Source organism: Choristoneura fumiferana, chromosome 9 (genome assembly GCF_025370935.1).
Source record: "Choristoneura fumiferana chromosome 9, NRCan_CFum_1, whole genome shotgun sequence".
Lineage (NCBI taxonomy): Eukaryota > Metazoa > Arthropoda > Insecta > Lepidoptera > Tortricidae > Choristoneura > Choristoneura fumiferana.
The window spans coordinates 6,464,706-6,490,553 of record NC_133480.1 but is presented as its reverse complement, the minus strand read 5'-3'; the positions used below and the strand labels follow the sequence as shown (position 1 = coordinate 6,490,553).

At 38.2% G+C, this 25,848-nt stretch overlaps 2 protein-coding genes across 2 annotated transcripts; one reads left to right on the top strand and one right to left on the bottom strand.

Annotated features, from left to right (window-relative positions):
• Nucleotides 1-2,572: 2,572 nt before the first annotated feature.
• Nucleotides 2,573-5,563, bottom strand: LOC141430798 (phospholipase A2-like). The gene is made up of 4 exons (XM_074091653.1): nucleotides 5,341-5,563; nucleotides 4,749-4,908; nucleotides 3,567-3,719; nucleotides 2,573-2,895 (listed from the first exon to the last, which is right to left on the bottom strand). Exons 1-4 carry the CDS (start codon nucleotides 5,510-5,512, stop codon nucleotides 2,811-2,813), a joined length of 570 nt encoding a protein of 189 aa, XP_073947754.1. The 5' UTR covers nucleotides 5,513-5,563; the 3' UTR covers nucleotides 2,573-2,810.
• Nucleotides 5,564-10,597: 5,034 nt separating this feature from the next.
• On the top strand, nucleotides 10,598-21,613 carry LOC141430796 (beta-chimaerin-like). Its single transcript, XM_074091651.1, has 8 exons — nucleotides 10,598-10,755; nucleotides 10,843-11,044; nucleotides 11,122-11,352; nucleotides 12,878-13,101; nucleotides 14,345-14,596; nucleotides 19,396-19,527; nucleotides 20,413-20,518; nucleotides 21,443-21,613. The coding sequence occupies exons 1-8, from the start codon at nucleotides 10,722-10,724 to the stop codon at nucleotides 21,609-21,611; spliced, it is 1,350 nt and encodes a 449-aa protein (XP_073947752.1). The 5' UTR covers nucleotides 10,598-10,721; the 3' UTR covers nucleotides 21,612-21,613.
• The last annotated feature ends 4,235 nt before the right edge of the window (nucleotides 21,614-25,848 follow it).

The window sequence follows — 25,848 nt, the reverse complement described above, 5'->3', positions numbered from 1 at the left end:
CTCGCACATCTCTGGTGGAAACGCTGCGTTAATCTCAATTCGTTCTTGATTTCTGTATTGCTTACTATGTGTTGCTCAATAAATTATGTTTTGTATTGTAGGCAAGATGAACACGATGACGTTGGTGCTTGTTGTGATGGCGTCATTCCTGCTGGGCTCCGCGATCTCTGCCCAATCACCTAAATGTCGACCCAACTGCGATGTCAACGACATGTTCGACACAACCTGCAAACAGGACCAAGAAGCTTGTCTATCCAAAAGCTTAATACATAAGATAGCTGATGTTGCAATATATCCACTCTGTATGACCGCTGGACTTCAAGGGCCTTGCTTTGACTTAGCATGGCGTATGTTTGTTGGCCACACTGCAAATGAATACGGGACTAAGGTTGCCCAAATGATTTATGATGACAAAAAAAAGCAAGGATAAGACAAAAGTACCCAGAAAAGTTTTTTTTTAGCTACTGTATGCTGCGAATTTGGTTTTAATTTACGAGTAATTTTATTTTCACCTCAGCACAAACAGGCAGGTTTTGCTATGATAAATCAGTGAGCAAAATCGCATTTTGCTCATTCCGTGAGACAAAGTAACTTTTTAATTTTTTTTTTGAAATGCTGAGTACAGTGTTGGGTCTACTCACTGAATTCCAAATTTTGAACTTCACTTTGATCTGTCACTTTCACTTTAACACTAAAAAAGCGAGAGATAGGATCAAATGTGTTGATTACAATCTTAAATTAAATTTATGATATTAAAAATATATCGATACCTAATAAATTACATGACAACGAAATATTTCCAAAATGTGAATTTTCCCGATCTTTTAATAAAGTATGCAACCTCATTGCACGAAAGCCGCTTCTCTTGTTTTTTTTAATAAAAGAATTCCATATACTACCTCTAGCTACAGTTGGAATAAATATTTGTCAAATTGAATGAATTTGTAACATCTGTTTATGTTTATGTAATAGAAATCTTAATAAAATCATATTTAAAGTTTTAATAATATTTATAATAAATTATACGTTTATTGTTCAACCTTTTTAATGACCCAACGATGATTTTGCAGTATTAAAAAATAAGTATGACATATTTTACAAGAAGTTCTAAGTTCAAATTACAATGCATGTAGTATAAGATTTGTATTGTACCTACTGCACACTTTTTCGTTCCGATTGTTTGGCATTCTTAACTTTCTGGTGACTTTTTAAAGATGTAATCGCGACTGTACGTATCATTTTGAGTAAGGGTTTTAAATGTGATTATTATATTTGTTTCTTAGTAATCGGATTATATTTATAAAATTGTGTTTGTTTTGTTAACAGGTAGGTATATGTATGTGGTTTTATTCTAATGTTACAATTAAATTATGTTCTCGCTGCTGAGGTGAAAAATTGTATGTGTCACACGAGACCAAAGTTTTTTTTCATCTCGTGTGTTTGAATCCCTGGCTGCTCTCAGGATTCTAACCTAGAATCACTCGCTAACGCTCGTGATTCAATTATAGCATCCTTCGCTTATTCGGGATTCAAAATCAACACTCGCAACAAAAAACAACTTTGGTCTCTTGTTGCACAAATAACTATTGTTTACCTAATTGTTTTTAACCATGTTTACTTTGATAGTTCTAAGATTTCTGCAGAGTAGGATAACCTTATTTATGGTGTGGAAAGGCACCAGACCAGAGGGTATGCGGGACTCTCTCATACGGGGCATACCTATTAAAGGGGTCTCTTTCGTAATCCATAATTCGTTTGTCCTAAAGTCAAATGCCATAACACTTTTGCCATAAACACTTTTGACATATCATACTTTTGTCATAATGATCATTTGCCATAATGATCTTATGTCCTAATAATCATAAGCCATAATATCACATGTCCTAATACTCTATGTGATTGTTTTATATAATTATAAGTAAATTATCTATAGTTACTTACTGTTATTAGTCATGTCATTATAATTACATTTTATTCTAAAAGAGCGGGATCTCCTGTCACAGGTATCTTCACATACCTACTAGGAGGTCTCTAACCTTCTTGCATGTTTGCTCTGGCTATTGGAATAAATACATTTTCATTTCATTTCATTTCTAAATCCCTAATATGTTTGTACTAATATAGTAAGGCATAAACCTTACGAGTAATAATATTAAAATCCATAATATTAAATGCCATTACAGAGCACTTGTTGGCAAACAGCGACTTGCGAGCCAGAAAAGTAGATTAGATTAGAACTGAGACCCCAACAGTGACGAAACGGTACCAGAAAAGTAAGTTAGGTTAGGTTAGAACTGTGACTCTACAGAAACGAACCGCAGGTAGAAAAGTAGGTTAGTTTAGGTTAGAACTGCGACCCCTACAGCAGGGCTACTACGAAACTCTAAACTCCAAGTTCGTGTCGTGCGGTCCCTCTGACACTTATGCTATTTAATACGAGAGCGAGAGGGACAGCATGATGATACCTACCTACTGGGTAGGTAGGTGAGGATGGGAAGTATACACGAGTCGACGAGTTTCCACTTAAGTGACAGTGACGAAATATAGTAAGTAAACATTATTATTATCTAAGTTTCTTATATTTATTTAATCACCTAAATATATACAATAAATAACTTCATACATATAGGTACATAAGGTAAGTATAATGAAAACTAATGTACAGTCAATTTAATACATAGGCCACCATGGAACCTTTTCAAAGGAAAAGTAATAACGACTTTCCTTGCTAATTAATGAGATGTCACTATAACGTTTACTGTGAAATGGTTCCATGGTGGCCAATGAATTAAACTCCTTGACCGTACCTACTAATAGTTAGGCACATCAAACCACTGGAATACGCGCGCGCCGCTCGTGTCAAACTCGGGCTCCAAGCACTTGCTGTTTAACCACCTGGTAAAACAAGAAAATGTTTTATATGTAGGTAAGTACCTAGTAAAAACAAACAACATCACGCTTTCTTGTGACTACCAACGGAACGCTACCAACATTAAATTGAATCAGGCGCTTACCAATGTCCATATCAATGAACTTATAACAATTACTTTTGCTCACCCACGACCATGATAGCTAAATCGAAACAACAATTGTGTGTTCATGCAGCTCCTTCATCTCCACACTGGAAGAACACACACAAATCACACTAACCCAACTATCACCACCACCACACTACGCTGATGTATTTCGAACTCAACCCGAGTCCATCCTCAGAGCAATACAACTATATACTATTTATTATATTATGTATACATGATACCAGGCGGTAACCAGACTAACGAACAAAAACTAACATTTAAAAATGCGAAAATACGTATTTTACCTATTGAATAGCGTACTCATGGACGTAGTTTCTGGATCAAGTTTTTTTGTCGACACGTACTCAGAAGACTTGTTACGCATTTGGCCTATCACAGTCGAGTGCAAAAATATGTTCTTATCTCACCCTTCAAAAATATGTACCAGAGACTCTTATTCCGACATAATTCAGAGTGCTTCGTATACATATTTTGGCACTTGACTGTACGTCTCACCTCTACAAATTAGGATAGTTAAGTAAGTAATACCCGCCGCGTCTCTTGCAGCCCACCACCGGGTAGTCTTCCCGGAAGCATTGCGTCCGGAGCGCGTTGAAGTAGATGGTGCCGATCTGCTTCGCAGTCTTAGTGCTGGCGGTGCGCAGACAGCGGCGGAATTCCTCGTCGCATTCACAGCTAAGTCTGATGATCAAAAACATGGTGAATGGTAAAGATCCCACAACGTTGGGCTCCTTGGGATGCCATTCGAAACAGAGGCAGACGGCAGAGGTCGTGTACGTGACAGACAGCATTTCTCGGTATACCAGGAAAAACTTTCTAATCCAAGCACTAAAAGTAGTTTTATATGGGAGGCATTTTTCTTTCAAAAAGGCAAATTCACCAAAGGTAAAACACTTCCAAACTACCTCAATCTGAAGTCAATTCGATAAATATTAGCTGTCGTGAAAAGACAATGTTATAAGCTATAAAGTGGATTGTCCAATTAAAACAAATATATATATAAACTTTACATAAAAACCTAGAAAAGACCGTCAGAAGACGCTGTATAAAATAATTTAAGCACAGTCTAATACATAAAGCTAAAACTTACAAACGCCCTAGCCATATTTTTGCGTATAGTCTTAGTGCTGGCGGTGCGCAGACAGCGGCGGAATTCCTCGTCGCATTCACAGCTTCTAATGATCAAAAACATGGTGAATGGTAAAGATCTAACTTACACCATTCGAAACAGAGGCAGACGGCAGAGGTCGTGTACGTGACAGACAGCATTTCTCGGTATACCAGGAAAAACTTTCTAATCCAACACTAAAAGTAGTTTTATATGGGAGGCATTTTTCTGTCAAAAAGGCAAATTCACCAAAGGTAAAACACTTCCAAACTACCTCAATCTGAAGTCAATTCGATAAATATTAGCTGTCGTGAAAAGACAATGTTATAAGCTATAAAGTGATTGTCCAATTAAACAAATATATATATAAACTTTACATAAAAACCTAGAAAAGACCGTCAGAAGACGCTGTATAAAATAATTTAAGCACAGTCTAATACATAAAGCTAAAACTTACAAACGCCCTAACTTTTTATTATGATTATATTTTTATTATGTAGTTTCATAACCACTAATTACTTAAAAAAAGTGCTAAAGATACACCAGATCAGGCATGCCCGGATTTTATCGTGGACAGTCTTTACACTGCGTGGCAAACTCACCGCGAGTAGAATGCGCTGTTAGTGAGTCCATATTTGGTCTCGCCAGCGGAGATCACGTCGGGGCAGAAGTCGTGCGCGCGACAGCACTTGTCGGTCTCCCGGGAAGAGCCCAAGTCGTCGTAGCTGTCGGCCACGTTGCCAGCGCCGCACCATTTCGTGCCTAAAAGATATTAAGATTGGTACCTTTTTCTTATGATGCACGCATTTTACATATATTTATTTTAGACTTGTTTTCAACTAAGTACTCCGTAGTTATATTCCTATAGTTTCTTTTTTTTATGAATGTAGCTCTCAACAGAACCAATAAGAAAAATTTGAAAATATTATTTTTTATATCTGTCCGTCAGTATCCAATGTAAAATGGCCCGACACTGCGTACATTTCGCTTAGGCGCAATGGTACAATGAATGTTCATAGAGGTAGGTACCTATAATTTTTCACGGAACCCTCGAACGCATGGCCGACTCGCACGTGGCCAGTTTTTTTTTCATTTAAGAATATGATATCCTAAAAACATCCGACTAACTGAAAACCTCATCCTTTTTTGAAGTGGGTTAAAATCTTCGTTAAAATTATAAAATGATCGACTAACCCGGATAAATCAAACTGAATCTTAATTCGTTGAATTCTTCCACATCATTCCCGTCTTCCGGGTCCAGTCCTTTACCCTGAAGACTCGGAAAATCAACCTCGTTGATCACCCACCCACCACTAAGAACAAAAACGTTCACGATCAAAACCAAAACAAATTTGACGAAACACATTATTTTAAAAAGTGTTTAATTTTAATATTTGTTAATTAGTTCAAATGCCGGCGCAAGTGATACTGAATGAGGACTGGTACGCTTACCTTTTATATGCTTTGCAGTTCATTTTTATCACTGAATTTCATTAACTAACATAAGTCCCGACAACCTTAGCGAATGCCTCCTGCAGAGTTTTATCTGTCCTTAGCGTTTCCGTGTGACAGAAGAGTGCCTACTTAAATATCTGAATGTTTTCTGGTGGCATTGAGACGTTGATGTGCGTTCATAGTTCCGAAAACTAAGGTATTTTTATTAGCGCAAGTCCGAACATCGCGAGCAAATTCCGTCCCACTTTTACACGTAAGTCTTTCCCGAAAAAGAATATCCCACCAAAAACATTCTGTAAAAAACTAGCCAAGTCTCGATGGAGCTGCTTGTTTATCTCTAAAAAGTAATGAAGGATTGGCTGCGAAGCCAATATGAACAGTCGAGTAAATAAACTTGTGAAATTTTTTATCAAAAATAACTGAACACGACTCTATTGTTTTGGCGTAGAAACGTGTTCAGATATTTTTGATAAAATTTTTGCTCACAAATTTATGAACTCGACTGTAAGAAGTAGGTAGACTTAGGTACTTACCTACAACATCAAATAATTAAGAATCTACAGCTGTTGAATTTTTTACCTTGGGAACAATGTTTTTTAAGTACCTACTCTTATGGCTTTTGAGAATAGGCTAGGTAAGTCAGAGGTTCCCAAACTTTCCCAGTCTACGTCGCACCTAAAGGCTTAGTATTACGTCACGGCGTCCTTGCAGCTAGAAAGAGACTAGCTTATTTGAAATAGGGTACAAATAACTAGCAGTGTCTTGGCGCCTTAACAACTCAATTTCCACCAGATTATCTAAGTTTCCAGGTTAGCGGGCGCCCCTCGCGGTGCCCATGAGTAAGCACTTTACCATGGCACCCTAGGGCGCCGCGGGGGCACCATTCGGAAATCTCTGGGCTAAGTAAGAGCATTCTCTGTAGATCCCAACGAGAAATCTGTTTCGTCGTGAAAAGGTAACAAAACAAGCAAACTAACAGGAAGATTTCTTTCATTCTTGTTATTTTATTCTAGCACAGTAGTGCCTATACTATACAACAATGGCACGTTTCATACTAATAATAAATCCATTTTATTTGTATAACACTAGAAATCGTGATTTTGCCACAAAGGATGAGTTTCTCACGATTAACGCATTTTGCCGTGGATAATGGTTATTGTATAAAAAAAATACTTTAAAAAATAACTTTGTGGTTTACAAAAATGTAATTAAACAGTCAAAATTGTTGATGCCATATTTTCAAAGGTATATTTATTTAAACAATGAATTTTTACATATTTTTACATTTGAGTAAACAGATATTTAAATTCAATAATACTTGTTATTTTTCGTATATCACTGACATCAGATACATAATAAAAAGGACACTTATATCATAGATAAAACTTTCTTACTGTGCCCATAACCTATTAGTAGATAAGGATCAGTTATGAAAAAAAAAACAAGTTGTATTGTAAATTAAATTCGGTTTTTGTTTGTACTGAAATATCAAGCTTCGTTAAAATCAAGGTACGCAGAACAAAGCCCGAATTTAATTCATAAAAAACAAGTTGTGTTGTTTAAAAACCACGTCTCTGTTGTTCCAATCCATTTAATAAGATTGGTGATAAATGTAATTTTATTAACCCCCGACGCAAAAAGAGTGTTATAAGTTTGACCGCTATGTGTGTCTGTGTGTGTGTGTGTGTGTGTCTGTCTGTCTGTGGCACCGTAGCTCTTAAGCGGGTGGACCGATTTAAATGCGGTTTTTTTTACTTGAAAGAATATTTTCGAGCAATGCTTTTTAGACATGTTTCATCAAAATTGGTTCAGCCGTTTTAGAGATATTGAACTTTGCAGTGACAAAGTCGGGGTTTTCCAACTTTTTGTTGGTTAGGTTATTCACTTTATAAAGCGTGCGCCATGATTGATTGCGTGAAAGAACCCATATGTAGATATTAATTAAGTCAATAACATGTTTCGGTTTTTTTAATCATCGCAACAGTCCCATCGAAACTACAGCATGCTAGATTGAAAAACTCAAAAACTGCTATAGTAGTGCTAGCGCCACCTAGTCTTCAAAAATAGAGGAAACTATCTAGCACGGGGACGTCCCTCACGTTTTGCATCGTGCCATCGAAGTTTGGCCGCTAGAATGCATAAAGACAACTCCCAATTGTGTCTCTTATGACTTCAGTTCGCAGGCGTAACATTTGTCTGGAGAGATCTCTAAATTCCTTCAGACTTACAGCTTGGAGATCTTTAAAAAATGAACCTATCAGTCTCTCAAGGAGCTGGCAACGCACCTGTTACACCGCTCGTGTTGGCAGGTGTCCATGGGCGGCGGTGATTTCTTTCCATCAGGTGACCCGCGTGCTCGTTTTCCTCCTCTTATATATTAAAAAAACATCGGTCTCCAGGCTAACATTTAATTTACCTGAAGAGTGATCCCTATTGCAACCTCCTCCCACACAGTAATGTACTTGTTACATCAGCGGCTACTGATAAACGGGCCTAACAACAACTCCTTTTCTCGAGTAAAATCAAATATTAGCAAGATCTTTAGCGATTTTGCAAGCTGCTTATAAAAACAGAGGAAATATCTTGCTAACCTAGTACTGATCTGAACAATTAAACGTAATTAATGAGAAAATAAATAATAGTCTCAAGGTTGGCCCGCATACTTTTAGACGATGTGGCACTAATCCCTACATTTTCAAAAATAATTGAAAAGGTAGTTTACAACCGTATCTATAACTTTTCTTTAATGAATAATCATTTCCCTGAAGAACAGAAAGGACTAAGCAAACACACCTACCTATGTAAAAATAACATGTAGATAAACGTATAGGTACCATCATCAGCTTCATACATGGATATGTATGACAAAAGCTTTCGACTTTGTCAATTTGACCCCTTATTCCTCGTATTACCACCAACATACTTTCTGGTAAGTTGTATGCCTAGTCAAATCGCACTATAGGTACTTAATAGATAAATTGTATGTTTGAACAAAATCAAAATCTACTAATGCGTCAATAACCAGACAAGTTCATTATGGCGCCCCCAAGCGCCTTTCTACCGGGCAACTATTTAGTTGTTTAACTACCTACATACCGAACGCTTTTATTGAGCTCCAAGGTGAGGCACATTGCAGCTTTATTAAATTCACAGTTTCAAGCCAAATGGCTAACAGTACTCACAACCAATAGCGGCGGCACCGCCCAGGGCGCCAGACTTAAAGGGGCGCCTTGCCCCCTTTTATCCTCTCGCTCATTGAGCGAAGCCTATACTTAGGTAGCTACTAGAAAATTCCCAAGTTGGGGCCACGTGGAAATCTCGGCCAGGGCGCTGGAAGTGCTAACACCGGCACTGCTCACAACGCACCTCGTGCTAAAATAGTAGTGTGTTGTAGAGATGGGTAAACAAATCCGGATCTGAAGATTCAAAAGTCAGATCCTCAAGCGGATCCGAATCCCTTATCAGCTCCTTTCAAATCTTATCGATTCATCATCATAACAATATTTAGCTCTTGTTTACCGTCATTCCACTAGCTAACTAATAAAATAATGTCATTAGGTCAGCGTTTCTTAACCTCAATTTGTAAAAGTATTGAGATGTGTCGCGCGCGGCAATTCTCTATAACATGGGCTAAAAAAAAATAAAGTTTTTTTAAATATTTTAATGACGTAAATTTCAGAGGTATTTTTAAGGTTAGAATTTCAATTATTCTTATACTTTTTGTCCAATTATTCTTATGCCTTTGGTATTAGCATTTCTCCCCTGGCTAACCTTTATTTTACCGTGAAGATCCCTATTGAAACCTCCTCACGTAGTATGTAGAAACATACTACCAGCTACTGATAAACGGACCTAACAAACAGCTCCTATTCTCAAGCAAAATGAAATATTAGCAGACCTTTAGCGATTTTCCAAGCTGATTATACAAACAGTGGAAATATTACTATCACAAACCTCCAAACTTGCTAACCTTGTTCTGGTCTGAATGAACAATTAAAACATAAAATGAGAAGATAAATATGATAGTCTCAGGGATAGCCCGCATACTTGTCGGATGTTAAGTCGAAATTTATTATTGCACGTCTGTTTAAATTTATTTCAACTACAATCTATATTTATTTACTCGTAAATACTTATATATGCGTACGTGCTTATCAGGGTAAACGTAACTTTGTGTGTTTTGCTGGTGGTGCATGGTAAATGAGAAAAATGCGCGCACGTCGAGATTATTTTGATGATTCCATGTCGCAGATACCTTCTACCGGGTGACGATTTAGTATTATGCTACAGTAAAGGTGATTTTCCAACGGCGAGGCGAGACGAGAATTGAAATTTGTATGGCGGCGCCCGCGGCGGCTCGCGGCGGGCGCGCGAAAATGCATACAAATTTCAATTCTCGTCTCGTCTCGCCTCGCCGGTGGAAAATCGCCATAATAGTGAACACTTTCAGAGCTATATTGGTGAGGTGCAGTTTATTTAAATTTAATACATTATCAAGCCAAATTGGTTAACAGTGACTGACTCACAAAAACAAGACTAAAGAGGATAAGTAGAGGGATGGTGGCCAAAAAAATGGCAAAATACACCATACTAGAAAAAAAAACTCAAAAAACCTCGAGTTGAAACTCATTGTTTGTGAACTAAAGTTAAAGCAGATCAAACTGATGTTACTCTATTGTTACATTAAGGGCCTGTTTCACCATCCATTGATTAGTGTTAACTGGCGGTTAGGTGTGATGCCGTCTCTATTTGTTGGTGAAACAGCCCCTAACAGTTCAATAAAAGCTCTTAGCAGAAGACAACCAGAAACACAATCCTGAGTTTATTATGTGACGAATTACGTTATGAAATAGTGTTCAGCTTCCAGGCACAGAAGAAATTGTTATTTTCTCATTTCGTTGTGTCCTTCAAATCAACATAGCTAACTTCGTAAACGTTATCGGACGGAACGGAACGGTCGGAACGTCACGTCAGTGTCAGTCAAGTCAAGTCTGTCAGAAGCCGATTTGTTTACGTTTTCTATTTAACTCATTTCCGCGTTAAATTTCCGTTACACCTTGACGCATAAAAGATAAACTGATGAAACAAATCCCAGGCGAGAGCTTAAATAAATATTGACTATGGAAAACCTTAGAAATATTTGGAAACCTGAGTGTAAGTGTTTGGTGCTCATATCGATCTTTACGTGAAAGGTGCTTTGTAACTATGCAATTACTCATTGCGTACACATTTATTTCACAGTATACCGTATCCAATTAGAAGCACCTAAGCCGTACTGTATAATTTGCGACAACTGTACGGATAAACCTGAGTTTTACGGGAAAGAATACCATGGCATCATGGGTCACAAAGAAGCTACTTTACGCTTAGAAAATGAACCGAACGGGGCATTTCTTATTAGAAAAGGGAATGAGTTTAATGAATTTTATACTTTAACGTGGAGGTAAGTCACTTCGGATTAACAAAATCAAAACATACAATGTAAAACAGCAAATTATCCCAACTTTTCTTCTCACATAGGTTTAATGACAAAATCCACCATTATAAATTATATTATGATGGCACTCACTACATCAAGGACAAGAGATATGACAGTATCTATGACTTGGTGGCTGATGGGCTCATCACAACGCACATGGAGCTGCGAGCTCGGCATATCCTGGAGATGATCAACTCGCGGACCAGTTACACTGAAAGCCCTTATGTTACATTAAATAGAAGGAAGCTGAACACTTTGTCACAAAAGCAGCAGTGAGTAACATTTAAAATTTAACCCTTTTTAGGGTTCTGGAGCCAAAATGGCTAAAACGGAACCCTTATAGTTTCACCATGTCTGTCTGTCTGCCTGTCTGTCTGTCTGTCCGCGTCTTTGCTCAGGGACTATCAATGCTAGAAAGCTGTAATTTTGCACGGATATATAAGTAAACTATGCTGCCAAAATGGTACAATTGACAAGATTTCATTTTTTTAACATCTGTTAATTACTACAGGAATCGAAAGAGTTTTGCCTCCTGAACATGGGAAAATATTATTATAATTGATTTCTCCATATTAAAAAAATACAAAAAATTGAAAAAATATGTCTGAATTTGCCAACACTACAACAGAATAGATATGTTTCCTTTGCCTTTATCACCAGAAAAAGGAGCTGTCATAATTTTGATATTGTCTCTATGCAACGTCTACGTCAGATTTACGTGATCTTTTTTTAAGAGACTAGACAAAAGTAATGGATCTATTGTGTCGTAGTTTGGAGTTATGCCCTTTTAGAATAAGCTCATCTTAAAAAAATTGAACCCTATCGTGTGGTGTATCGTTGGATAGGTCTTTTAAAACCATTAGGGGTTTGCTAAAACAATTTTTCGATTCAGTGATGTCCGAAATATTCAACTTTAAAGTGCAAATTTTCATTAAAATCGAGCGTCCCCCCCCCCTCTAAATCTAAACCGGTGGGTGGAAAACAATGAAAAAATTCAGGATGGTAGTAAGTATATCAAACTTTCAAGGAAAACTATAGCGGCCAAGTTTGTTTGAGAATTATTAGTAGTTTATGAGTAAATAGCAGCCTAAAGGTATAAAATATACCTAAACTTGGAAGATGCCGTATAATAATATAATATATATACGAAATCCTTAGTAAAATATTACTTAATTTTTTCGTAATGGCTACGGAACCCTATTTTGGGCGTGACCGACACGCTCTTGGCCGGTTTTTCTTTTTAACCCCGCATCACCATCCAAACTTTTGTAACCAGTAGAATCTGTAAAGGGTGCATCTCTAGTTTGTATACATACTAGTGATGTAACAAAAGTCATTTTATGAACATAAACAAATGCGAATGTGAATATCTGCTACCGACATTCACGAATGTGAATGCGAATATTCAATTTTTGTTCTGGCGCCAATTGTCTATGGCAGTCTCATTCAAATGAAGTGTGTTCCGTTTGTATTTTGTTATATCCGAGTATATACAAATGTATCACAAAGTAAATAAATAAATAATACCAAATGATTAAGTGAAGACTGATAATGTGATAATGAGGTTAATTTATTATTTGTTGCATAAAAACAAAAGAAATTAATGTATTTTGATTTTATTACCCAACTATTATCTAATAATTGTATTTTTTCTGATATTCATATTTGCAAAACATTGGCAGAAATTTTGCGAATGCGAATGCGAATATGGAAAAATAATGCGAAATATTCGTTACATCACTAATACATACAATTCTCAATTTTCCCAATTTTGTAGCTCCTGTGTAACTTTTTCAGAGTCACCAGACCAACTCCAATAGTTAAGACTGAAGAATCCAATACTTTAGAGTTTGAAAAGAGGCCAAGCTTCGACCTCACTCCATCGTTCGAAGATAACCCTCTGCTCATCAAGTACACCAAATCCCATAGCTTTAAGATTCACACATTTAAAGGGCTGAACTGGTGTGAACTGTGCGCAAACTTTCTATGGGGGTTCACTGCTCAAGGGGTGAAGTGTGAAGGTAATGATAATTACTTAACTGAGTAAGTTCCTGCATGGGGATTGTAAATTAACATTGGACAAACACAACTTAGACTATGTATATATGTAAACCCGTTGTTGTACAAAAAGAAATAAATAAACACATTCAATAACCATTGGGATCTGAAGCAGTCAACCTTTAAGACTTAAACTGAGTGAGAGAAGCTTTTGACAGACCACGTACATGAAGTTTTACAATAATTTTCTGTACAATGTACTACAGAGAATACTGTACTTCATGGACGGGTACCGCCCACTTAGTGATTTCCCATTTGTAATGAATGACTATAGACTATAAAAACCGTTTTGAAGTAAATCGATTTTATAAATAAAAGATACATTTAAAATTATTGTGATTATATTTTATATCAAAATTATTTAAAAATAATAAATACATTAATATGCCTTTAGGGATTAAAAAGTTAAAACAACTAAAATAGGCACTTTAATACTATTTTTAATTATACCTACCACGGGCGTCTCGTTGTGAGTGACAACAAACTGGCGTCCCTGCCGCGTCCAGTTTTGCTGCTTCATAATTGTCAAAATTACTAAATTACCGTCGGAAGTGATAAACCATATTAACTTAACATAAATGGTTTATTTTAATATGTAAGATAAAGTAACTTAAAACACATGTGAATGTTTATAAAACAATGCAAAATGTTGAGCAAAAATAAAATATGAATGTGTTAAATTGATTAGAACTTCTTCATTAATAAAATCGATTGTTAAAAGAAATCGAATCAGTAACGCATCAGGGCATCACTATTTCAATTAGTACTCGAGCTGTCAAAAGTTAAATAAATGATTGGAACAATTATAGCATGACAATTTGTCTAAGAATTGAATTTCAAAGATGTTCAATTGGTTGATTATTTTTTACAAGCTTTGATTTAACTTTGGTTTTATAAGATTATATATTTGTAAGTGGTTTAAAAATTTGCAAACTATTTTTCAACCAGTTCCAGGTGTTGATTGAGCTGAAATTTTCCCTTCTTATATGCGACATTCCTAGTACAATCATCAAAAAATGCTTGCATTTCTTTTCAATAAAAATATATTTGAATATAAAAATAACTGTTTAAACATTCATTCATATCATAACCACTTGGTCTCCTATAATAAACCAAAAACCAAGAGTACTTCTATAGATAAGCGATTTTATGTAAAAAAAATCTAAGCAATATTGGCATAGTTTTAACATTTTCTATTGTTGTCAGACTGCGGTTTCATAGCGCATTCAAAATGCTCAGAGCGCGTACCCAACCACTGCGTGCCAGATTTGAAGAAGCTCCGAGGTGTATTCGGCATAGACCTCACGACCTTGCTCAATGCCCACTCCAGCACGCTCCCGTTCGTCGTTCGGAAGTGTGTCAATGAAATAGAGGCAAGAGGAATGGACTCGGAAGGCATATACAGAGTGTCTGGGTTCGCTGATGAGATAGAGGCTTTGAAAATGGCTTTTGACAAAGGTATTTCGATTTTCATGTCATTTTATGTTTTTGACTTCAAAATGGATAAAAGTAAAATAGTAGATTGTACAACCAGAGCATAAAACGAGCCATTTTAGCTGAGGCGTCCATATAGCCACCCGAGCCGGTACGGCGAGGGTGGATAGACACATCGGGGGGAAAATGGGTTTAATGCTTGAGTTTCACTATGTGGGTTAAATGCTTGACTTATGCACTAGAGCATAAAAAGTCATTTTGTCGCCCAGATTTATAACGGCTAAGATTGCTTGAGAATTATTAGTAGTTTAAGAATAAATAGCAGCCTGCCTAAGATATAAAATATACGTAAACTTGGACGATTCCGTACACAATACGAAATCCTTTAGCACCCACTCCCGAACTTTGATGCGCTTCAGCTTTGCCATTTTTAGGGTTCCGTAGTCAACTAAGAACACTTATAGTTTCGCCTTGTGTGTCTGTCCGCGGCGAAGCTTAGAGACCGTTAGGACTAGAAAGTTGTAATTTGGCATAAATATACATATCAGTTACGCCGACAAAGTGGTAAAATAAAACAAAAAAAAATCCCATAGACGTAGAGTGGGGGTGTATTTTTTTTTCAAAGTGTGTTGTCCCTATTGTGCAGTGGCGAATTGGCGATCCTTACATAGAAGCCCAAAAGCCGGGCTTGCCTTATAAACCGAACAACGTCCAACCAAACGAGAAAAAAAGTTCTAATAAAATCACTTTAATAATTTAGCGCGCTTTATTTTACGTAAAATACTAAAAATTGCTTAATCCGCGGCAAGGCTAGTGGCGCTGATTGCGACCGGCGGCGGCGCGGCGAGTCTACGCGGCAATAGTGGCGTACATTGTAAATAGCATGACATCTCGCTCGCTCTTGTGGGCTTTTACGGGGCTTCCAAACGCTCTCTTCATACTTAGGAAAACGTTAGTTTTGCAAATATCTATGTATAGCTGCATATGTAGCACTTTCTTTGCATTTTTGAATCTGGTTTGGTTTGGAACGCGACGCGAGTGCGGGGGCGATATGAATAACTTCTAACTAACTTCATGATTGTTTATTTCGAACCGTGGGCCGTAGCGTAGCGTTGTGATTTGATGCAATCATTTCAAAAATAAATAAGTGCTTAGGTATTCTGGTTCTAGTGCGGTGTAAAGTGCAGTGCCTGTGGGAGAGAATGAGTTTGGAAACGGACCAAATTGTCCCTGTGTGGACTCCAAGTGTATGTCTGCAAAATTCTATCTAGTAATAGCATGCCTTCAGTGCGCTTTGGTAAGCAAGCTCGTCCAAACTGAAGATTGAAGTTTACGGCAACAAGATGGATGTAGGTACATTAAATTATAAAAAATACTAAATTATATCTCTCGGCTTGCCATAGTCTGATACCCTAGGCACGCCCAGGGGGGGGACAGTCGCCTATACCGTACTAATTCATGTCGATAGCGCCGCATCTCCTTTATCTAACTTAAAATAAAAAAGATTGTTGTCGTTTGTTTCAGATAGATGTCACTGAAAGCTTGAGATCACAAAATTTTATTTATTAAAAAATATTTTGTCGTTGATAATTACCGCAAAAATGAACTTTATTTTCGAAATTGACAATCGTATTGTAATTTCTAATATAAAAGTCACATAATTGCATCCGCTCAGTCGTTACAATATTTTTTGTGTAGCAACCCTCTATGTCAGGCCAGGCGTCTATTCGCGCTCAACAAGGAACAAGATGGCTACGTTGCAATCGAAACTCGTGCACATCGTCCACATAAAAGTAAAGACAGTGCTGCAAACGGAAAATTGAGGCTGGTTTAAACTTAAGAAGACTGAATTCAAGCGGTCTCACTCTCTTTGCAGCCCTGTTTTTAGTTTTTATGTGGTTTGAGCTGGGAAGCAAATCAGTAAAGTAAAAGAATACCTGTGACTATTAATAGCTATACGTATGGATGGATATATACATCAATGGTACTAGTTAGGAAATGCAGACGGCGCTTCAAAACAGTCTGCATGAATGAGACGAGAGAGGGCTCTCTTTCCCCGTATATTATACTACTCTTTGGCACGCCACTGCTATTGTGTGGGTGGGGTATCGTTGGATAGGTCTTATAAACTATTGCGGGGTTGCCAGCATAATTTTTCGATTCAGTGATCTGTTTGCGAAATATTCAACTTTAAACATGAAACTACGTGAGACTCACTCATATTAAATATAATGACCCGGATAACTCACGTCTTAAATCGAGTTTAGCTCGACATGTTTCGGGCTAATCCGTAGCCCTTCGTCTTCGGAGCAACGCGACTCAGCGGCTGCTGCAACACGCGCACTGCGCGCCGCCGCTCTGCTCGCGCGACTACCCGACGAAACTGACACGGCACACAACTACCCGCGTTTTCATCATCATTACAACTGTCAAATGTAGGGTAGCACACAACACTAACAATATCGCTCTGTAAAGGTACGTTCACACACAGATGACGCAGCACGAGTATTTAACACCGTTTTCCAACTCGAGGTACCGTCCAACCACTATCCCGGTTGAAATTCGGCCGACGACTAATCTCGATGGCTTCACGCACTTTCCGCGGAATGAAATATTTCTCTCTCGCAAGTACAGATACCTTATCAAATCTGATATAGTGCGTCGAATCCGAGTTCATTGAGTGCTGGCCACAGCAGACCCCTTGTCGTCCTGTTTTCCTCATACTGCGTATGTGCTCCGATACCCTTGTGGAAACGTTCGTCCAGTCTCTCCAATATAGCTCTTGCCACAGGCACAGGGAATCATATATACCCCGGGGCCACTCAGGGGCTCCTTATCCTTCGGCGAACGTACCAACTGTCTGAGCTGCATATGAGGACGGAAAATCGACTTGATGCTATATCTTCGTGTATTTGTGATCGTGAACTGAGTCACGTGAGACGGGTTTTGGAAAGCAATGGGTACAACTGAGGCAGTGCAACCGTGTGGTGAACGTGTCGACTCGTCAAAGACCGGTGGAGCTGAGAGGGTTCCGGTATATTTACCGTTTATAAAAGGGGTGACGGATAAAATCGGACACTTGTTACGCCGAAGATATAGCATCAAGTTGATTTTCCGTCCTCATATGCAGCTCAGACAGTTGGTACGTTCGCGAAGGATAAGGAGCCCCTGAGTGGCCCCGGGTATATATGATTCCCTGTGCCTGTGGCAAGAGCTATATTGGAGAGACTGGACGAAACGTTTTCCACAAGGGTATCGGAGCACATACGCAGTATGAGGAAACAGGACGACAAGGGGTCTGCTGTGGCCGAGCACTCAATGAACTCGGATTCGACGCACTATATCAGATTTGATAAGGTATCTGTACTTGCGAGAGAGAAATATTTCATTCCGCGGAAAGTGCGTGAAGCCATCGAGATTAGTCGTCGGCCGAATTTCAACCGGGATAGTGGTTGGACGGTACTCCGAGTTGGAAAACGGTGTTAAATACTCGTGCTGCGTCATCGGTGTGTGTGAACGTACCTTTACAGAGCGATATTGTTAGTGTTGTGTGCTACCCTACATTGACAGTTGTAATGATGATGAAAACGCGGGTAGTTGTGTGCCGTGTCAGTTTCGTCGGTAGTCGCGCGAGCAGAGCGCGGCGCGCAGTGCGCGTGTTGCAGCAGCCGCTGAGTCGCGTTGCTCGAAGACGAAGGGCTACGGATTAGCCCGAAACATGTCGAGCTAAACTCGATTTAAGACGTGAGTTATCGGGTCATTATATTTAATATTCAACTTTAAAGTTCAAATTTTCATTAAAATCGAGCGTCCCCTCCTCCCTCTAAATCTTAACTGATAAATGGAATTAAAAAAAAAAACAGAAATGGTAGTAAGTATATTATCAAATTTACGAGGAAAATTATAAACGGATAGATACAATTGATTGAAAAATATTAGTAAAATAGTTAGAGTAAATAAGCCTAAGGTATAAAATATACCTAAAGTTGGAAGATTCCGTACACTACACAATACGAAATCCCTAAAAAAATATTACTTGTTTTTTCGTAATGGCTACAGAACCCTATCTTGGGCATGTTCGACACGCTCTTTGGCCGGTTTTTATTTGTTTAAAAATACATGTCGAATATCTACATAATCAGAATATTATCAACTGTCGAACTAAAATAATATTTAATTATACACGATGATTTTAAAAGGTTATCAGGAATAGCAAAAAGGGACGAAGACGGTCATACTGAATAACTTTTCTCCGTCTGACTGGGGCAAAGGAACTGGCTCATGCATACATGTTTATTTAACGTTTGGGCTCCACAGAAAACAGCGTTACTGCACATAATGTGCGGAACACATGCTGAGTGGAGACCCTTTTTAGTATCCTGCCGTGTCACCTAGTAACATAGTTTTAGTGCTAGTTCTAGTCTTAGTTTTAGGTGGTACTTTTTGGAGCCAAAATAAACTTTTCTTTCTTTCTTTCTTTCTTTCCATGGCACCAATACGAAATTGGGAAAAAAAATCATTGGGATTCATTGAGGCTGGTGATGGTGAGGTGCTGAGGTTTACTTGTCTCTAATTTTTCTCTCTTCTTCTATTTATGTTTTTACTGTGTTTTTGTTGTGATGTAGTGTGTTTTTTATGTCAATAAATGTTGTGAGTTTGAGTTCTATTGAAATAGCTGATTTGTTTACCTTGATTTTCGTATTGGTCCAATAGGAAAAGTCATCACTTTTTGCAATTCCCCCATTCTTTTCCCCCATGAAACTACCCAATTGAGTGAGTGACCCGTTCATCTCGTTGCATATTATTATTATAATTATAATTAGACGGCGAAGCGACCGACCTGAGCCAGTTCAGCAACATCAACGTGGTGGCCGGAACTCTCAAGCTGTACCTGCGGCTGCTGCCCGTGCCTCTGGTCACCTACGACCTGCATCCCAAGTTCGTGCAGGCCTCGCGTGAGTAACGGCTTCTTTTTAACCCTTTTCCAGTACACGCAAATTTAAATACGCTAGGTACAGTCAAATGTAAAAATATGAACTTATCCAAAGTTTCAAAAATAAGTACCGTGTAAACTCAGGTTTCTATAGTCCCAGCGTTCATCAATAGTCGAAACGGACTTTTTAACATTTCGAACAATAACGGAACTGCTAACGTCATCTAGGAGGTTCATCGCAGTCTTATCCAATAGAAAATGCACGATGAACCTCCTAGAGCACGTTAGTAGTTCCGTAATTTTTCGAAATGTTAAAGAGTGCGTTTGGGCTATTGATGAACGCTGGGACTATAGAAACCTGAGTTTACGGTACACAAACCCTTATTCCGACGCAGTAGGCGTAGTAACATTTTTTTAGTGTTTCGATTAGATACTTATTTTTGCACTTGACTGTAGGTACTACAAATAGTCGGTATCCTGCCTTTTCCCAGGTTTTTTTTCCGATTGTTTCATTTGCCGACTGTTTTATTTCCCGACTCTAAATTTTTTCCGAAACCAAATTTTATTCTCAGTACCTATATCTTCTCGAAGTTTTATAGAACACAGTATGTTAGGTTAGGTTTGTTTTATGAAAGTTCCGAAAATAATATGGTTTCTGAGTTAGTTTGGCAAATGATACATTTGGGAATAATATTTCTGCAAAAAGGCAAAGAACCGAATCAGTCTTTCATTGTTATTGGCCCTAGAAATACAGTTGTGCAAGCTTTTTTTGTGTCAGATGTTAACGCTGGTGACTGTGAATACCATACAAAATTTCACCCAAATCCGTTTTAGCGAGAAGTAATAACAAACATACACACTAACAAACTTTCGCATTTATTATATTAGTGCGATTTAAACGTTTCAGAACTCAAGACGCCCTCTGATCAGGTGTCTCTGCTGCGAGAATGCCTGGAATTACTTCCTAAGGCGCACTACAACTGCCTGCAGTATATGGTGCAACATCTATACAGGTAAAAAAAATGTTTATTCTGTAAGTAGTCCACAAAGCAGTGACGTAGCGTGGGCATCAGACGCCCTGGGCGGAAAAAAAAATTGCGGCCCTCTTGTTTAGGTTTCAAAAAACTACGATTTCATTATTGTAGAAAGGGGATTCCCCGATTTCGTCACAGTGTAAGTAATAGATAATTTTGGGCTCATTCTAATCAGCCCGAATCGTAGGTGCCACAAAATTGTGAAATTATATTATTATCTAGATATTATTCAGTATTATTTATTATGGAATAGTGCCGCCCGGGGCGGAACGCCCCCCCCCCTTAGCGCCCTTAACTGCCAGCGCTTCTTTTAAACTTTACCCTGTTAGTATAGGTCAAATTTAAAATTTGAACCACTTCCAGTGGTCGGATTGACTTGATATTTGGCATACTTATGTAAATCTGGTGACAATACAATATCTAGTAGTGACATCTTGGTGTTCGGCCAGGATCGTCTCCGCAGAGTTAACTCCTCAGTGGTTAATGGCATCAACTTGACATTTGATGCGGAATGTAGTTTAGATGACAATGCAAGTACAATCAAGAAAAGTACAATCTGCAAAAAAGCTTGTACAGTCAAGTGCAAAAAAATATGTATGAATGTTCGAACCACTCCAAAATATGTTACCACGGCCTTATTACGTCGGAATAAGTGTCTGTAGTAGATATTTTGGAAGGGTTAGACAAGTCCACATTGCACTCGACAGAATTAAAAACGTAATTTTTAACAAAACCTTATTAAACATTCATATGTGCTAGTTATAGCTTTTTTTTATAACACTACATAGCATATTATAAAGCTTTGGCCTCATCTGCACTTTACACCAGTTGAAATAGGGGTCATTCACGATCAGTTTAATGTAAAAAAAAACAATCAGTTTGATTTTGTATGTGTATTGTCAGGGTGACCCAAATGGCGGCGGTGAACAAGATGGGCGCTCACAACCTGAGCACGGTGTTCGCGCCCACGCTGGTGGCCACGCCCCCCGCGGTCACCGACCTCGCCTGCGAGATCCGCGCGTTGCAGGCGCTCATAGAGTACTGCCCGCTCATCTACTACGGCGCCCAGTAACGAGAACCAAGCTGACTCACTTAAAACCTTCCACCGCGATCCTATGACGAGCATGCTGCACGAATTCAAAATTCTCCACAATGCGTTAAGGCCGTCGCGACGAGGAGAGAACTTAGTCGTGACTTTGGACGCATTAGACCGCATTTTCACTGAGCAAGTGACCATTTTACCGAACTCGCAGTGTACATGCATCGGACTCTTGTCCAGTGAGAAAATTTCGTCGGATACATCGCAGTCTCGCACAGCGTCTGACACCGCCAGCGTAAAAAGAGCGGTCATCCATGCCGATGCCAGTGTATTGGTGTATGTTGACGCAACCAGACGTATCGCCTGTTTTCTGTTAACTAGCTAAAGCATAGAGATGACGCTCGAAGCTAACAGCCACCCGGTAAAATATTACATACTAGAGTTTAGCCGCGGCTTCGCACGCGTAACACTATTCGATCTGATAGTTACAATTGAAATTCCTGGATTTACAAAATTCCCTGGGAATTCCCAAAATTTATATTGTGGTCTTCATTAAGGTTGTATTAAACAACTGTACATTTCATGACTCTAAACCAGCGGTTGAAATTTCAAAATTTTATCCGTATCCCGTGGGAATATCGGAATAAAAATTACCTATGTGTTATTCCAGGCGTCCAGCTATCTACGTACCAAATTTCATCCAAATGCGCTCAGCCGTTTTAGCGTGAAGAAGTAACAAACACACACACACACACAAACTTTCGCATTTATAATATAAGTAGGATAATATGTACAACATGCGTTATTAGTGGTTCGTTGTCCGGTGAAAGTGTGATCGAGCACTAAATCACCTACCTGGAATTTGTACACATTTAGCAGAGAAAGAGAAATATACACAGCGGCACTAAATTTGGCCCACTCTACATACAAAATTACCTAGCACTGCATACATTTGAGGGCCAGATTTTTGACAGTATATTTCTGCTGAGTATATTTTAACTATCAATCAATAATCCTAAAAGATCGGTAAGACATCGCCGGAAATTGATGAGTCCATTTTATTCTGAAACCCGGCGCGAAAGCCTAGTTATACTACTGATCTGGTAATTATATTGTAGAACCCACTGGGTCTTATTTAAATGTGCAATTTTATTTCTTATTCGATTCCTATTGTTCAATCTCGTAGAAACTAAGATAATTATTATTGGCTTTGGTTAAAATTGTGATACTATATAATCGGTCTTTCTAAAAGATGTTTTATAACCATTCCAGGTTGTGTTATGCTAAGTTATAATTCGATACCATAAGTTATAATTTGATATCTTTATTTAAAGCTTAAAAGGCAAAGGAATTTATGTCACTACAAGGCAACACGAAATGATTCGAGAATATTTCGGCAAGTGTAACTAAACACCCTTGTAAATAAGATTGCATAATTCTTGCTTCTAAGAGCGTTTTCAAATGATCCGATCCGATATCGGTATCGGACGCCGAAACTAAAGCTGTTTAAGAAAACTAATACGATTTATATTTAAAGAATTTTTTTATACTTTTATACCATTTTTGTATGTAAGTAATCACAAATAGTATCATAAAGAAGTATTTAATAAGATTATTAATCTTATTATACCTGGTTGTTTTATTATATAGCACATCTACAGCCAAAAGCTTGTATGCTTATATCAAATTCACTTAGGTATTAAAGTTATCTACAGTTTCTCGATAACCTTATTAACCGTATTGTCCAACGCTCGAGTGCTCGCGATCGCATTCACCATCTCTTTCTACCCTCATCCTATACCGTGTGACAGAAAGAAGTGGTGAAAGCGATAGTGATTGCGAGTGCGTTAGACAATAAGGCCTGCTGTACCATTTGATATCACTAAATGTAAACAAACAAATTTGTGATTTGAACTTATTTAATGTTTAGTTATATATTTATTAATACATTGTATACATATGGATTTGTTTCTAGAGTACTTAAATTATTTAAAACTCATAACTCAGCTGCGACCATTGAAGGCATTAAAGCCAGTGAAACAATAGGAGACGTTCGTGAATAATACTTATGTATTTCATTAAATGATTCCTAAACAAAATTATCACAGATCACTTTATTCTCCTCCTTTTTGGTTTGACACTTTCATCTTCTTTTCCATTTTGTTGAAATTTCTTGAGGTCTGCACAAAATAGAACCTGAAATCAAAATACATAAGTAATTTTTTGAAGATTTAATTTTCAAATCAGAAAATTCAGAAACCCCTATAACTTTATAGATCAGTAAATAACTATTTGTATAATGGCTTAAACTTTCGTGATTTTCACTCATAGTCAAAATACCACGCACAGAACTTATCACGCTAACACACACGAGTAATATTTACCTCGACGTTTCGGCAACATTTCAGTGGCCGTGGTCACGAGTAGACGAGGGAGTCTACTACTACTATAGTACTTTTCGGATAGGACGGGTACGGTGACACGCGTTTTTTCCATTCCACGCCATGAACGTTTCAGGCCAATAATTTATAAAAAATATACTTGAACCCCGAAAGAACCAAAAAAAAAACACTATAGCTTTCGTATATATAAGATTTCGTAATAATAAACAAAAATCACTTAAAAATATATTATTATGTTGTAAAACTAAAAAGAGAATTTTTAATCTCGCCAATTTTCATCGCGTAAAACGGAACTCTATTTCAATAGAGCTTGACTTTCCTTATCGGCCGAATCGATTCCACAATCTTGTCAAATCGTTTTGACTCGCATCATCTGTCAATTAGTACGAGAGCGAAGGTCCTTGAATGAGTCTTTGTATCGAGTGTTTCGTATTTTTTGATGTTTTGAACTGTTACTTTGTTATTCAATTTTGTTATTACGGTTTTGTTATTTTTTACCGTTATTAGTTTTGATATAGTGAAGAAGACCGCATGGTTTGTGAGATTCCGATAGACAGGCAAAAACACTTGCTACGTGGATTAAGCTGCAGGCAAAAACTAGTTAAAAATATAAACTATCACTAATAAAATCGAGGCGTACCTTAATCGGGTGTGTCATCATCATCATCATCCCAGCCTATATACGTCCCACTGCAGGGCACAGGCCTCCTCTCAGAAAGAGAGGGCTTGGGCAGTAGTTCCCACGCGGACCCAGTGCGCATTGGGAACTTCACACACACCATTGAATTGCTTCGCAGGTTTCCTTACGATGTTTTCCTTCACCGTAAAGCTCGTGATAAATTTCAAATGTAATTCCGCACATGAATTTCGAAAAACTCAGAGGTGTGAGCCGGGGTTTGAACCCACGATCCTCTGCTTGAGAGGCCATAGGTCAAACCACTCGGCCACCACGGCTTTTTTCGGGTGTGTACCTTAGCATATTTAATCAAGAACCGCCATAAATCGATTCTAATTTACATTGTCACAACCCTTTAATTGCTTAATGGCATGTGTCACGGTACCCATCCTATCCGAAAAGTACTAGGGTATTTTAACTATTTGTAGTTAAATATACAGGATACCAGTCAATTAACAGGAGCTGCCACAAATGGATTACCTGAGTAAAAAATCAAAGGTAGACATTCTCACTTCAAAGTTCAATATCTCAAAAAAGGTTTTTTTTTATTCGACTGGATGGCAAACGAGCAAGTGGGTCTCCTGATGGTAAGAGATCACCACCGCCCATAAACATCTGCAACACCAGGGCTATTGCAGACACGTTGCCAACCTAGAGGCCTAAGATGGGATACCTCACGTGCCAGTAATTTCACCGGCTGTCTTACTCTCCACGCCGAAACACAACAATGCAAGCACTGCTGCTTCACGGCAGGATTAGCGAGCAAGATGGTGGTAGCAATCCGGGCAGACCTTGCACAAGGTCTTACCACCTGCTCCGATTTTAAGCTAAGAACCATAGCCAGAAAACCTGCTTTAAAAAAAACCATTCAAATCAGTCCATTCCGTTTAAGAGCTAAGGTGCCAAACTTACAACACCCCTCTTTTTGCGTCGGGGGTTAAAAATGAACGAGCAAATGTTCGCAAGTGTGCCCACGGGCGTATATTGGGTCGATTCCAGGGTAGGCAGTTGATACTTTGCGCCGCAGCAGCGCTGCCTATACCTTCCGCCGCCTAACTTTGCCTAAAAGTTCATTGCCCCGACTAGTACCACAAAAACTATAAAGGTATAATTCCAATAATTGAATAGGCACTATAAGATGTTAAGCGATTCGAACACAATCAGGGAGTAACGTAAAGATGTCGCATAAAAA

Coding starts and splice junctions, on each gene's coding strand:
- LOC141430798 (XM_074091653.1), bottom strand. CDS start 5,512: ATGTGTTTCGTCAAATTTGTTTTGGTTTTGATCGTGAACGTTTTTGTT. Junction 4,909..5,340: donor ATTCAGTTTGATTTATCCGG/GTTAGTCGATCA, acceptor AATATCTTTTAG/GCACGAAATGGTGCGGCGCT. Junction 2,896..3,566: donor GGCTGCAAGAGACGCGGCGG/GTATTACTTACT, acceptor TTGTTTTACCAG/GTGGTTAAACAGCAAGTGCT.
- LOC141430796 (XM_074091651.1), top strand. CDS start 10,722: ATGGAAAACCTTAGAAATATTTGGAAACCTGAGT. Junction 19,528..20,412: donor CAAGTTCGTGCAGGCCTCGC/GTGAGTAACGGC, acceptor TAAACGTTTCAG/AACTCAAGACGCCCTCTGAT. Junction 20,519..21,442: donor ATGGTGCAACATCTATACAG/GTAAAAAAAATG, acceptor GTGTATTGTCAG/GGTGACCCAAATGGCGGCGG.